This window comes from Heptranchias perlo, chromosome 27 (assembly GCF_035084215.1).
Source record: "Heptranchias perlo isolate sHepPer1 chromosome 27, sHepPer1.hap1, whole genome shotgun sequence".
Taxonomy (NCBI): Eukaryota; Metazoa; Chordata; class Chondrichthyes; order Hexanchiformes; family Hexanchidae; genus Heptranchias; species Heptranchias perlo.
This window is the reverse complement of record NC_090351.1, coordinates 28,361,242-28,373,657: the sequence shown is the minus strand read 5'-3', so window position 1 is coordinate 28,373,657 and position 12,416 is coordinate 28,361,242. Positions and strand designations below refer to the sequence as shown.

The 12,416-nt window shown below is 39.9% G+C and overlaps 1 protein-coding gene across 1 annotated transcript in view; it reads left to right on the top strand.

Annotated features, from left to right (window-relative positions):
- LOC137344494 (laminin subunit beta-3-like) overlaps window positions 1–12,416 on the top strand; it is a 71,227-nt gene that overhangs the window by 23,361 nt on the left and 35,450 nt on the right. Inside the window, exons 2-4 of the mRNA XM_068007525.1 lie at window positions 1,026–1,112; window positions 1,525–1,585; window positions 4,475–4,638. Coding sequence (XP_067863626.1) covers window positions 1,555–1,585; window positions 4,475–4,638 — 195 coding nt within the window. The 5' untranslated portion in view covers window positions 1,026–1,112; window positions 1,525–1,554. The remainder of the gene's footprint in view (window positions 1–1,025; window positions 1,113–1,524; window positions 1,586–4,474; window positions 4,639–12,416) is intronic.

Sequence of the window (12,416 nt, the reverse complement as noted above, 5' to 3'; positions counted from 1 at the left end):
TTCTTGATTGACAGCTTTCATCAATTATGAACAATATATGTCTATCTCTCTTGTAAACAATTTTACAACACCAAGTTATAGTCCAACAAATTTATTTTAAATTCCACAAGCTTTCGGAGGCTTCCTCCTTCCTCAGGTGAATGGTGTGGAAATGAAATTTTCGAATCCTTCGCATTTGAAAATCACAGAACAATGCCTGGTGATTACTGCCCGTTGCCAAGGCAATCACAGTGAGCAGACAGAAAGGTGTCACCTAAAAGACCACCGAATATACAAACCCCCCAAAAAAAGAGAGAGAGAGAAGGAAGACAGTCAATGACTGTCAATTGACTGTCTTCCTTCTCTCTCTCTCTTTTTTTTTGGGGGGGTTTGTATATTCGGTGGCCTTTTAGGTGACACCTTTCTGTCTGCTCACTGTGATTGCCTTGGCAATGGGCAGTAATCACCAGGCATTGTTCTGTGATTTTCAAATGCGAAGGATTCGAAAATTTCATTTCCACACCATTCACCTGAGGAAGGAGGAAGCCTCCGAAAGCTTGTGGAATTTAAAATAAATTTGTTGGACTATAACTTGGTGTTGTAAAATTGTTTACAATTGTCAACCCCAGTCCATCACCGACATCTCCACATCATATCTCTCTTGTACCAGCCTGAAAATAGGGATTCTGTGAAATGTCTTTCTTATGTGAAAGCTTTTCATCAAGGGTCTGAGTTATGAAAGTTATTGCAGAATACTGCTAGATTTCTGGACTTTTATTGTTTTGGAATTGTTTTACAGTATTTATGAGAAATTATGATAAGTCATCAGAGAAATTTGAATTACAATGAAAAATACTTTAAAAAAATTTAAATTCTTTTATCACAAATTTGAAAGAACACACACAAGATATAACTTAATTAATATTTTAGGTGAGAACTGTAAGATCAGTGAGAATTTGTAATTGTTTGCAGTGTTGCAACAGAGGATATTGATGCCAATGGGTGTGTGTATGAATGATCCTGAGACATTCCTTCATCACCCACAGACTCACTCAACCTAAAACACTCCCAGGTGAGGGCGTCAGTTAAAAGAGAAATTCACACGTCCAGAGGTAAAGACGGAACTGACTCAGGTAGGAACAAACAGCAAGAGAGGAGTTTAATGTAGAAGTAAAGATATTTTAATGTGAAGTAGTTTCTGATGAATTTGGATCATAAACAGAAGAATTTCCCTAAGATTTAATGTCAGCTCACCCTGGTAAATCTACAGAACTAAATAAGGACTTTGATAATTGTTCGGTTACATGATCTTATCAGATTGAAAAGCCACAAAAATCTGTAAAGGCTCAAGTCCATGTAATGGCTCAAAACGTTTAATCTTTAGCTTGATTTCTGATGCAATTGAATTTCGATTTCATTTACAAAAGGTTGAATATATAAAAAAAACTTAATACAATTAAAGATGGCTTATCAAATGTCAGTAGAATGACAGGAATGCTTCTTCAGAAATATTAGGCTGCATTATATTTTATTTTTTCCCCGTAGGTTTTCTATTTTAAGTGGTTCCCTTCCAACATGAAGATGTTGCAGCTGTTCCTGAGTCTGGGTGAGTTTGAAAATCATAAAATTAAAAATAAGATAGATGGGTCATTAAATATATCCTTGAGATTTAATCTATCACTGTATTGCTTTTCTATAACCTTTTTATGCTTCGTTTTGAAAATGAAAAAGTCTCAGGAGCTAATTTATAAGTGACGTTAGATAATGCACCTATTTTAAGACTTAAAACATTCCAAAAGAAACACCTCGCATGCATATTACTTCTTGACTGGTTTGGGCACGTTTTAAAACAGTAACTGAGTGAGGCAGTCACACACAAATCCTTATCAATAGTTTTGCTGTAAATACATTTTGAGTATGCTTTTCTTGTAGGTGTGTCATGATTGTTAATGCTATTAATAAAGGGAAGTCTAAAGGACAGTTAAGTACATTTGGCAACCAGTCAACAACACTGCTAGCATTATTGGATTCATTGGATATTCTTGAGAAGTGATTGTCTTTTGAAAAAGTGGTCATTGTTGAAGGATTGATACAATAAGCAAATACAAAGGTGGGCAGTTCCATCCTGTGCTTGTGGCACCAACCAGTGAGGTCAAGGACTATCACCCTGAGACCGTATTGGTTGAAGTATGGTAACATGGTTTGTTTAATGTCAGTCCACCAATGGCTACCTTCTTTAAAGCTCCAACTTGATTGCGGGTCCATAACGATTTGTCACCATACCTGACTATAAGGCTATGTAATCTGGGAGTATATCATTTTAAAGCCCATTGGAAGCCATGAATATCAGTAAGGACCCAATATATGAACCATACAATGCAGAGATATTTGAGTTTGAAGATATTATGGATCAGAAATACAAATGTGAATTTGAACATGAGCAATATCAACGTGATCCAAAGATGAAAAACTTGGCAGTTAGGCAAAAGCTAGAAGGCTGACATTCAGCATTCTTGATGACAGAAGTAAGATCTCCCAAAAGTTTCTCTGGGTGACTAGAATCTTCAATCATGTGATTGGGCAATTCAAGAACCATGTTGACTATAGCCAGTATCTCTAGTGAACTGTAAACACTATTGCCTTCAACTCTGTAAAATTTTATTTATTTTTGCCACTTTTGTGTTGTTTTTCTGGCCTTCAGCCCTACCCTAGGGGAGCCTGGGTTGATTCAACCTCCATTATCCATCTTTAGCTGAGAAGAATGCTGAGGTGTGACCCAAGTTAGAACCATGATTAGTTTTTCTTTGTTTCCCGTTGAGAGAAAAATCTCATCTCTACTTTGCTGCGCCTAATGGCCAAGGAAAAGCTTGAGTTTAAGTGTTTACTGAGGCTGGAATCTAAACCTAGAACTCACAACCCATGGCATAGCACACAAACATATTGGGTCACCTGGCCTCCCACTTGCCTATAGCTTTAAGAGAAAATTAGTTAGGGTTCCTAAAGAAAACATTGATCATTTGACTAATGATTAGTTTGGTCAGGTTCCGAGTTACTGCTGTAAAGTTTTAAAATCCAATTATGTTTTAAAGTATTCAATGTTCACAAATGTCTGTATAAGCTCATTAATGCAAAACAAAGCACAGTGAAATCCTTATAAAATACAGATGTAAACTGTATCTGTATGCTACATGTTTCTGGAGGAAAATATAGTTAGCAAAATAGGAGGGAAAAAACTTTTCTTTATTATGTACAGTGCACTAAAACTTCAATGTATATGCCAGTAAAATACTAGTGACTGCAGTCCTGGTTGAAGTAAAAAGTAATTATGTTCATGGCCACAAGTCAATACACAGCTTACATTTTCACTCATAGGAACATAGGAACAGGAGTAGGCCATTCAGCCCCTCGTGCCTGCTCCGCCATTTGATAAGATCATGGCTGACTCACTGGGTCAGTTAACACAAAAGTGCTAAGAACCTACTTGTTTATTGTGAAAGTGTAAACATTTGTTTCCTAGCATTTTATTGCATTTCTTAAAATCTAGCTGATTAGTTCAAGATGCAGTTTGTTGGCTATAGCTGAGTAGTTTGCTAATTATTCAACAAACTCTCGAAAAATAAATGTGACAAGTAATGGAAAATCCACTTAAGAAGTGAACCAAAAGTGCTAACAATGGTTAAGTTTGTTGCTCATTGTGTTATGGTACAGAACAAAACAAAAGATGCCAGGTTCAATCACCTGCCAGTGCTGAGTTATTGGATCACAGTCACAATGGCAATAAGTGCATCATAATTCAACTCAATATGGCCAGGCTCAAGAGGTGAAAGGTCAGCCTGAGTTCCCATTCCAGTGACTCCTGATGAAAAATGTTTGCGTGTGGCTGTAGATTGAGGACAGGGCTGGGTCTGGCTATGACGTCCCCAACTTTCCAATACTTGAGCCATTAAAAAATGGTCACTTGGGCAAGCTACAGAGGGCAGCGGGACCCCTTATTCCTCTTTGGCATGGTGCCGTGAGACACAAAAGCACTGATTCACTGGGGGTGATTTTAAACCCCAAGAACAGGTGGGTTGGGGGCGGGTGGGAGTTGAAAATATTTGTTTTTTGGGTCGCGACCGCAACCCGGCTTTATTTCCGGGTTTAACATCAGTGCGTAAAAGTACAGGCTTCCCACTGGGAATGCAAAGTCAGAAAGTTTTGCGGTTGCAACCCAAAAAACCAACTATTTTCAACTTCCACCTGCCCCCAACCCACCCGTTCTTGGGGTTTAAAATCACCCTCACTATATCAGCTAAGTGTGCAGAACTCTTTCTATAAGTATGCAGAACATGTATAGCACTCATTTTTTAATCCATGTAAAGCCATTTCCTACTAATAGGGGTTACACAAAATACTTACTTACTCTTTTATTTATTCATTGATTCTTAACAGCTTAAATGTAGTGTTAATTATTAGAGTTTTAAAAATTTTTTACTGTTACTATTTATGTTTTCAGTATTTGCTGGTTGTGCAATGGCACAGACAAACTGCTCTCGACAAGCATGCTACCCCACACCAGGAGATCTAATGATAGGTCGAGTGAATAAGCTTCAAGCTTCATCTACATGTGGCCTCCATGCATCTGAGAGATATTGCAGCCCAAAGATATACTATGGACGGGTCAGTGATATTAGTCTAGTAATAATTTTGTTCCTCGGTTGATGGTTAGTGTGAATAACCTGCACTATGATTAGTTAGCATCACATTTTTAACATCCATGTTGACCATTAATTAACAGTGCATTAATCTGGCGACCGTAGTGGCTAATTTTACCATTAAAGAAATTTATTTTTTCAAATATATACAATTCCTACGTTTGAGAGAATTGTTTTAAATGCAAAATTAAAGCAGATGTATATCTGGCCATACTACATTTGACAGATTTTGTGAAAAAGCTAAAAAAAAAGTTAAATATATAAAATCTCTTATCATAATCTATTAACATGATTAAAGTGGCTATTATATTTCCTTTTTTCATCACTCCACTTCTAAAAGCATTGATTCCTTGCTGTTATATGATTGCATGGGCAGCAGGCATGTTCTGATACAGTCCCCAAGTGGCCATTATACATGTGTGAGCCTGGACAATGAATGTCAGCAGGCCATTTGCCTGGGAAGGTTCAGGGGAGTAATAATCCCAATCCTGTTTTATCCTGTCCTCATCCCATGTTTACATGTTCATTTCCAGCAGGAGTTCCTGGATAGCAGAAAGGAATGGGAGCCTTATCCCTTCCCTTACCAATGGGTACCAGGGCCAATTGTAGCATCCCTGTCATCATTAAAGCTGAAATCTGGCAACCCAGCACAAACCAAGAACCTGGGCCCTTCCTGATCTGTATAACTCAGTTATTCACTGGGTAAACCTGCTGAGCCACTGAGAGAATCTCTGGGGCATTTCTGACCTGCAAAATTGACGCAGTGTATGCTGCTACACATTCTGATTGGCCAATTTAATTTGAACCACAAATAGATCCATACTCTGGAGAGAAGTACTTTAGAATATAGCCCAAATATTGAAGGAACCATTTTAGGATTGCAATTCCTGTATAATTTAAATAATATATATGTATATATTGTCCAGCATTTTACCCCAAAAAGCAATACTTGGCAAATTTCTGATGAAAACTAGAAAGTAGAATTTGAATGAAAGATACCACTGCCTAACATCTGCATGAGCACCACTCAATATCTTGGGCTGTAAGAAATGTTCAGTGTAATAAAGTAAAGTGAAACTCATTTAAGATTTTGCTAGAGAAGTGATTTACTTTTTAAAAACACAGTTGTCTCACACTATTAATTTCCATGATTATAAACATATTTTTGTGGTTCCTTCACTAACACAGAAACCATGTACATCATGGTGAACTGGGCAATGATGAGAGTCCAATTGATGTTTATTAATCTGACCTTGCACTGGACTCTGGGTTATTATCCCTGTTTGAGCCTGCCTGGACTCTACACATGTTAAGCTGTACCCGAATATTTATGTTGGGTTGCTCTGAATTGGTTATTGCCTAGCCCAGTTTTTCTCTCTGTAGTATATTAAATTAGATATTACTCAATGGATGCAGACATTTGAGCGTGGTTTTCTGTTTAATCAGCAAGGGCGGGTCTCAGTTCGGTTTACCCAAAGGAATGTTTCATTTTATAATGTGCGCACTGGCAACAGTTTAACACATTCAAGACTGTAGTGTCATTTCTGTGATAGAATGTAAACAATTACAAGATCATAATTCTTTAATATATATATACCAAAAGCATTTAAGAAATATTCTCTTAGTTACATTGTTCTCACTATAGTTATGAGGAGTGTACGTAGCTGTTCTGCAAATAAGGAGCGTTGCTGGAAAGTTTGAGGCTGTAATTCTTGTATATTAATGACTATGGTCAATTTTATTTAAGCCCTGCAAGGGAAGACCTGAGTCTTCTGTGTATTATTTAAATCAAACTTAATGTTAAAATAATATAACAGATGTTGTAAAAATCATTGTTAATAAGAAATAACATTTTGTTTATTAATTTATATACATATTGAATAGCTACGCAAATGCAAATTAACCAGAAAGGCCCCCACTGATTTAACTTTAGGCAACAATATTCTGCAACACACCAGTCCTGTATAAATTATAGCCTACTCCAAAAAAATGGAATTATCCAATAATTTGAATTATGCAATGCAAATATCATAGCAAAGTGGGAATGTAATGCTGAATTTTTTTTTAATTATCAGAAAGTTTGAATGAAGCAACTTTTGAGTTGAGAGTAGTTGATTGTTTATAGCTAAATAAATTAAGTGCATAATTTTTTATATGTATCACTGTCAAATTGGAAGAATCCTATTCAAATGCCTGTTGCACAGCCAGATCAGCAGTGTATTGTTAGATTTCTAGAACATTTTGAGGATATGTATTTGTTTCCTGATAGAAAATTCCTACCACAAGCTCACTTGAGGAAAAATTGCCACAGTTGCTAAAATGCTGGCACAGGATTCAAACCCAAAGATTTGCCAATCTGCTGCAAAATTAGCTTGCAGCAGCAGGAAAGTTGTTGTTTTAACAGTGACTACGTGCTGAGCATGCAGAACATTGACGCACCATAGAGCACATTCTGGCCAAATAGGTCACAGTGCTATCAAAATGTAAAATCATGCAATGGTCTGTACTGGAACCCCAATGACTCAGCAACTCACAAAGCAGGATATGGAAAAGAATATAACACGTATTTCAAAGTTGCAGGAGGGAGGAAGAATTTCCATATTTGTATGTTTCTGCGTTATAATTGATATATAATTACATGTGGACAAAGCTCACTAGAAGCTGAAGACCGGTCATATCAAAGTGCTGGCACCACCGTGAAATTAATAGTCTGGGACCAGAAACCCTTTGGCTTAAATCCTTCCACTGTATGAAGGTGTTGGCCAAATTCTTAGGTACGCATCCGTCTTGCTGACTTTGGTGTAGTTATTCAAATCTACATGGTGAGGTGTGATACGGCAAATCTTCACAAATTGGGCTGAACTATAGCAAATGAAAGAAATGCGTATCTTTCAAGTACCTCTTATTTCAGTACTGTTCAGTCAAGTGCCTAAAATAAGTTGATTGAAATGCAAATGATATTTGCTTTAAAATGAAATGGCTTAGTGATCTGTTTCGAAATTATTTTTGCACCGATGAAACATCGAGTTACATCTCGTTACATCGAAACCACAGCACAGAAACAGACCATTCGGCCCAACAGGTCTATGCCGGCGTTTGTGCTCCACGCGAGCCTCCTCCCTCCCTACTTCATCTAATCCCATCAGCATATCCTTCTATTCCTTTCTCCCTCATGTGCTTGTCCAGCTTCCCCTTAAATGTATCTATGCTATTTGCCTCAACTACTCCTTGTGGTAACACGTTTCACATTCTTACCCCTCTTTGGGTATAGAAGTTACTCCTAAATTCCCCATTGGATTTATTAGTGACTATTTTATATTTATGACCTCTAGTTTTGGATTTCCCCACAAGTGGAAATATTTTCTCCATGTCTACCCTATCAAACCCTTTCATAATCTTAAAGACCTCTATCAGGTCACCCCTCAGCCTTCTCTTTTCTAGAGAAAAGAGCCCCAGCCTGTTCAGCCTTTCCTGATAAGTATATCCGTTCAGTTCTGGCATCATCCTTGTGAATCTTTTTTGACTCTCTGCAATGCCTCTATATCCTTTGTATAGTATGGAGACCAGAACAGTGCACAGTACTCCAAGTGTGGTCTAACCAAGGCTCTATACAAGTTTAGCAAAACTTCTCTGCTTTTCAATTCTATTCCTCTAGAAATGAATCCCAGTGCTTGATTTGGCTTTTTCATGGCCTTATTAACCTGCGTCACTACTTTTAGTGAGTTGTGTATCTGTACCCCCAGATTCCTTTGCTCCTCTATCCCATTCAGACTCTTATTATTTAAGCAATATGTGGCCTTATTCTTCCTACCAAAATGCACCACCTCACACTTACCTATATTGAAATTCATTTGCCAATTACACGCCCATTCTGCAAGTTTATTAATGTCTTCTTGCATTTTGTATTAAATACCCCCCAATTTGGTGTCGTCCGCAAATTTTGAAATTGTACTTCTGATTCCCAAATGCAAATCGTTAATGTAAATTGTGAACAACAGTGGTCCCAGCACCAATCCCTGTAGTACACCACTTCCCGTCTCTTGCCAATCTGAGGGTACAGTAATCACCAGGAAAAAAGAAACATTCTCCTCTTTGACACTCCCCAAGACAGCCTGCTGAGATAGTGATCTCTCACTTGCGGGAAATTGTTGTCAAGAAAACGTGTCCTACAATTTTGATGTAGTACCTACAATGATCTAGGGAAATGTCATCGAAGGAGATTGAAACTTTGTAAAATGTTATTGCTTCATTTTCCTTGTCAGTATTCTCTGAAAATCTGCAGGCCTTTGATCCCAGCTTAACTCCCTGGATTGGCCAACAGGATCACTGCCACTGACCCCACCGAAATATCTGGGGTCAGGGGGAGGTTCTCTGTTTTGAATATCATTGACGGACACCTGCACCACTATGGGCACATCTCGAATGCCCACCATAGCAGAGGGATGGTAATTTGGTGTTTGCAGCCATTTGTAGCTGTGCCAGCACCACTGGCATGAAGGAAATTTTTTTTGGACGCCTCACCACATTTTATTACATTTAAATCAGATTGATTTTAACATACAAAGGGGGCCAAGTCACCCTCTAATATGCCACTTTTTCTTTGAGAATCCAGGCCTGATCACAGACCTGAGCCTCCGGGTGGGCTTCATGTCCGTCGGCCGGGAGGTTGGTATGTCTTCTTTCTTCCACCTGTCATTTTTGGATCTGCTGTCTTAGCCATGCCTCCTCTGATGTAAGGGACCATGTTTGAGGTGGACGGAGTTTCTGTCTCAGTCAGGCCCTCGTGGAAATTATCCACAGAGGTCAAGACTCAGCGGATCATTGGTCCTGGCCTAATTTGTAGGCCATTCACTTCAGCCCCACCAAACATACTGGAGAGAGTGCGGCGGAAGTCCTGCAGATTTTTGGGGCATTGAGCTTTTTATTTCTCTTAATTAGGGGCCTATTTTTGAATGGGCACTACCAGAAGGGAACTTTTTTTTTTATTTGTTCATGGGATGTGGGCGTCGCTGGCGAGGCCGGCATTTATCTCCCATCCCTAATTGTCCTTGAGAAGGTGGTGGTGAGTCACCTTCTTGAACCGCTGCAGTCCGTGTGGTGAAGGTTCTCCCACAGTGCTGTTAGGGAGTTCCAGGATTTTGACCCAGCGACGATGAAGGAACGGCGATATATTTCCAAGTCGGGATGGTGTGTGACTTGGAGGGGAACGTGCAGGTGGTGTTGTTCCCATGTGCCTGCTGCTCTTGTCCTTCTAGGTGGTAGAGGTTGCGGGTTTGGGAGGTGCTGTCAAAGAAGCCTTGGCGAGTTGCTTCAGTGCATCCTGTGGATGGTACACACTGCAGCCACAGTGCACCGGTGGTGAAGGGAGTGAATGTTTAGGGTGGTGGATGGGGTGCCAATCATGTGGGCTGCTTTATCTTGGATAGTGTTGAGCTTCTTGAGTGTTGTTGGAGCTGCACTCATCCAAGCAAGTGGAGAGTATTCCATCACACTCCTGACTTGTGCCTTGTAGCTGGTGGAAAGGCTTTGGGGAGTCAGGAGGTGAGTCACTCGCCGCAGAATACCCAGCCTCTGACCTGCTCTCATAGCCACAGTATTTATATGGCTGGTCCAGTTAAGTTTCTGGTCAATGGTGACCCCCAGGATGTTGATGGTGGGGGATTCGGCAATGGTAATGCCATTGAATGTCAAGGGGAGGTGGTTAGACTCTCTCTTGTTGGAGATGGTCATTGCCTGGCACTTATCTGGCGCGATTGTTACTTGCCACTTATGAGCCCAAGCCTGGATGTTGTCCAGGTCTTGCTGCATGCGGGCTCGGACTGCTTCGTTATTTGAGGGGTTGCGAATGGAACTGAACACTGTGCAATCATCAGCGACCAGTTAGCATTATCAGGAAATCAATGAAGGCACTGACCATGATTTTCCGTCTATGCATTTTAATCAATAGAAAATTGTGGACAGCGGGCTGGCAACTCGCTGACAGGAGGCATTCATAAGATCAGCTAGCATTTACCACATTTCTTCCACATTAGATGTAGGATTCATCTGTAACCAGTCTGAGTTAGAGACATAGTAATACTGAGGTCAGTGAGTAGGTGAATTGTGGAGTATTCCTAGGCATCACTAAATAAAAGTGTTTAGTTCAATTACTAGCAGACATGAAACTACCTTCATTCCAATGTTGTGGAAGTTTGCCATCATGCTACTTTCTTTGTAGGCAACTTTCTACTAAGCTACAGTGATTGGCATGAAATGTTAAGAGTTTTATGTAGTCTACTTATTAGATCGTACGAGATAAGTTGAGTATTGAAAGTACATGGCTGAGGCACTCACATCCGCAGCCTCCATGGTGAAATTGCTGTGTAGCAAATGAGCATGTCGACTTCAGTGGTACTATCCCTCTGATTGGAAGCAAGTCAAACAGAGTGCCAGGCACAGATTGCCTCACCACTAGCTTTATGGGGTAAAGGTTAAACTTTACTCAACATATTTCACCATGACCGTCTGAAAATAAAGCCGGCTGAAATTGCTGTCTGGAATTCTTGTTCATTTTGCAATCAGCAAAACTGAAATTCAGAAAAAAAAAGTAAAGCAGGAAACATTCTCAGTTCTGGAAGTGGGGATATAGTGAATCAAATTCTAAATTATTGTGTGGGCAAAAGATTATGCCAAAGCTTATAATGCACTAGTCAGGCCACACTTGTGTACTGTATATGATTTTAATTGTCACACTTCAAAAGGGACACACATGCATTGGAGAGGCAGCATGGAAGAGAAACAGAATGATCCCAAATTTAAAAGTGATAAACTATAGGGAAAGATCACAGAAGCTCAAACTGTGCAGTGTGAAGGAAAGGAGTTTAAGTTTGGATATCATCAAGGTACATAAAGTATTAAGTGGTATAGAGAGGGCCCCTCGTTCTCTATGATTCCACACGGTAGGGTGGTGTAATGGTTATGGTACTAGACGATCAACACGGAGATTGTGAGTTCAAATACAAGTTGTTAAATTAAATTCAATAAATCTGGCAATTTATGGGCCAGCTCTCTGCATCAATTCCAGTCCAGAATGCTGCTGGACAATCAGGCAACTAATGAGAGGTGGGAGCTCCATGAACATCCCCATCCTCAACCATGGTGGAGTCCAGCGTATGAGTGCAAGTAACAAGGCTGAATTATTTATGATCATCTTCAGCCAAAAGTGCTATGTAGATGATCCCACCCGGCCTCTTTCCAAGGTCCCCAGTGTCCGGCCAATTTGGTTCACTCCACTTGACATTAAGAAGTGACTGGACATAGCAAAGGATATGGGCTCTGACAACTTACTGGATGTAATGCTGAAGACGTGCACACCAAAACTAGCCACCCCTAGCCAAGATATTCCAGTGCAAGTAAGACAATGGTATCTACCCAACAATGTGGAAAACTGACCAGAAGCTTAATTAGACCATCCATATCAACAACTTGGTTACAAGACATAGAGCAGAGAATAGGTACTCTAAGACTAGTGGCTCACCTCCTAACCCCTCAAAGCCACCATCTACAAGGCTCTAGCCAGGAGTGTAATGGAATACTCACCTGAAAGAATGCAGCTGCAACAACACGTTGCTTGACACCATTCTGTGACCAGGTCACTTGATCGGCTTCTCTGCCACTGGACTCAATATCCACACCCTCCATCACCAACGCACCGTGGCTGCAGTACGTACTATCTACAGGATGACCTGCAGCAACAGACTAAAC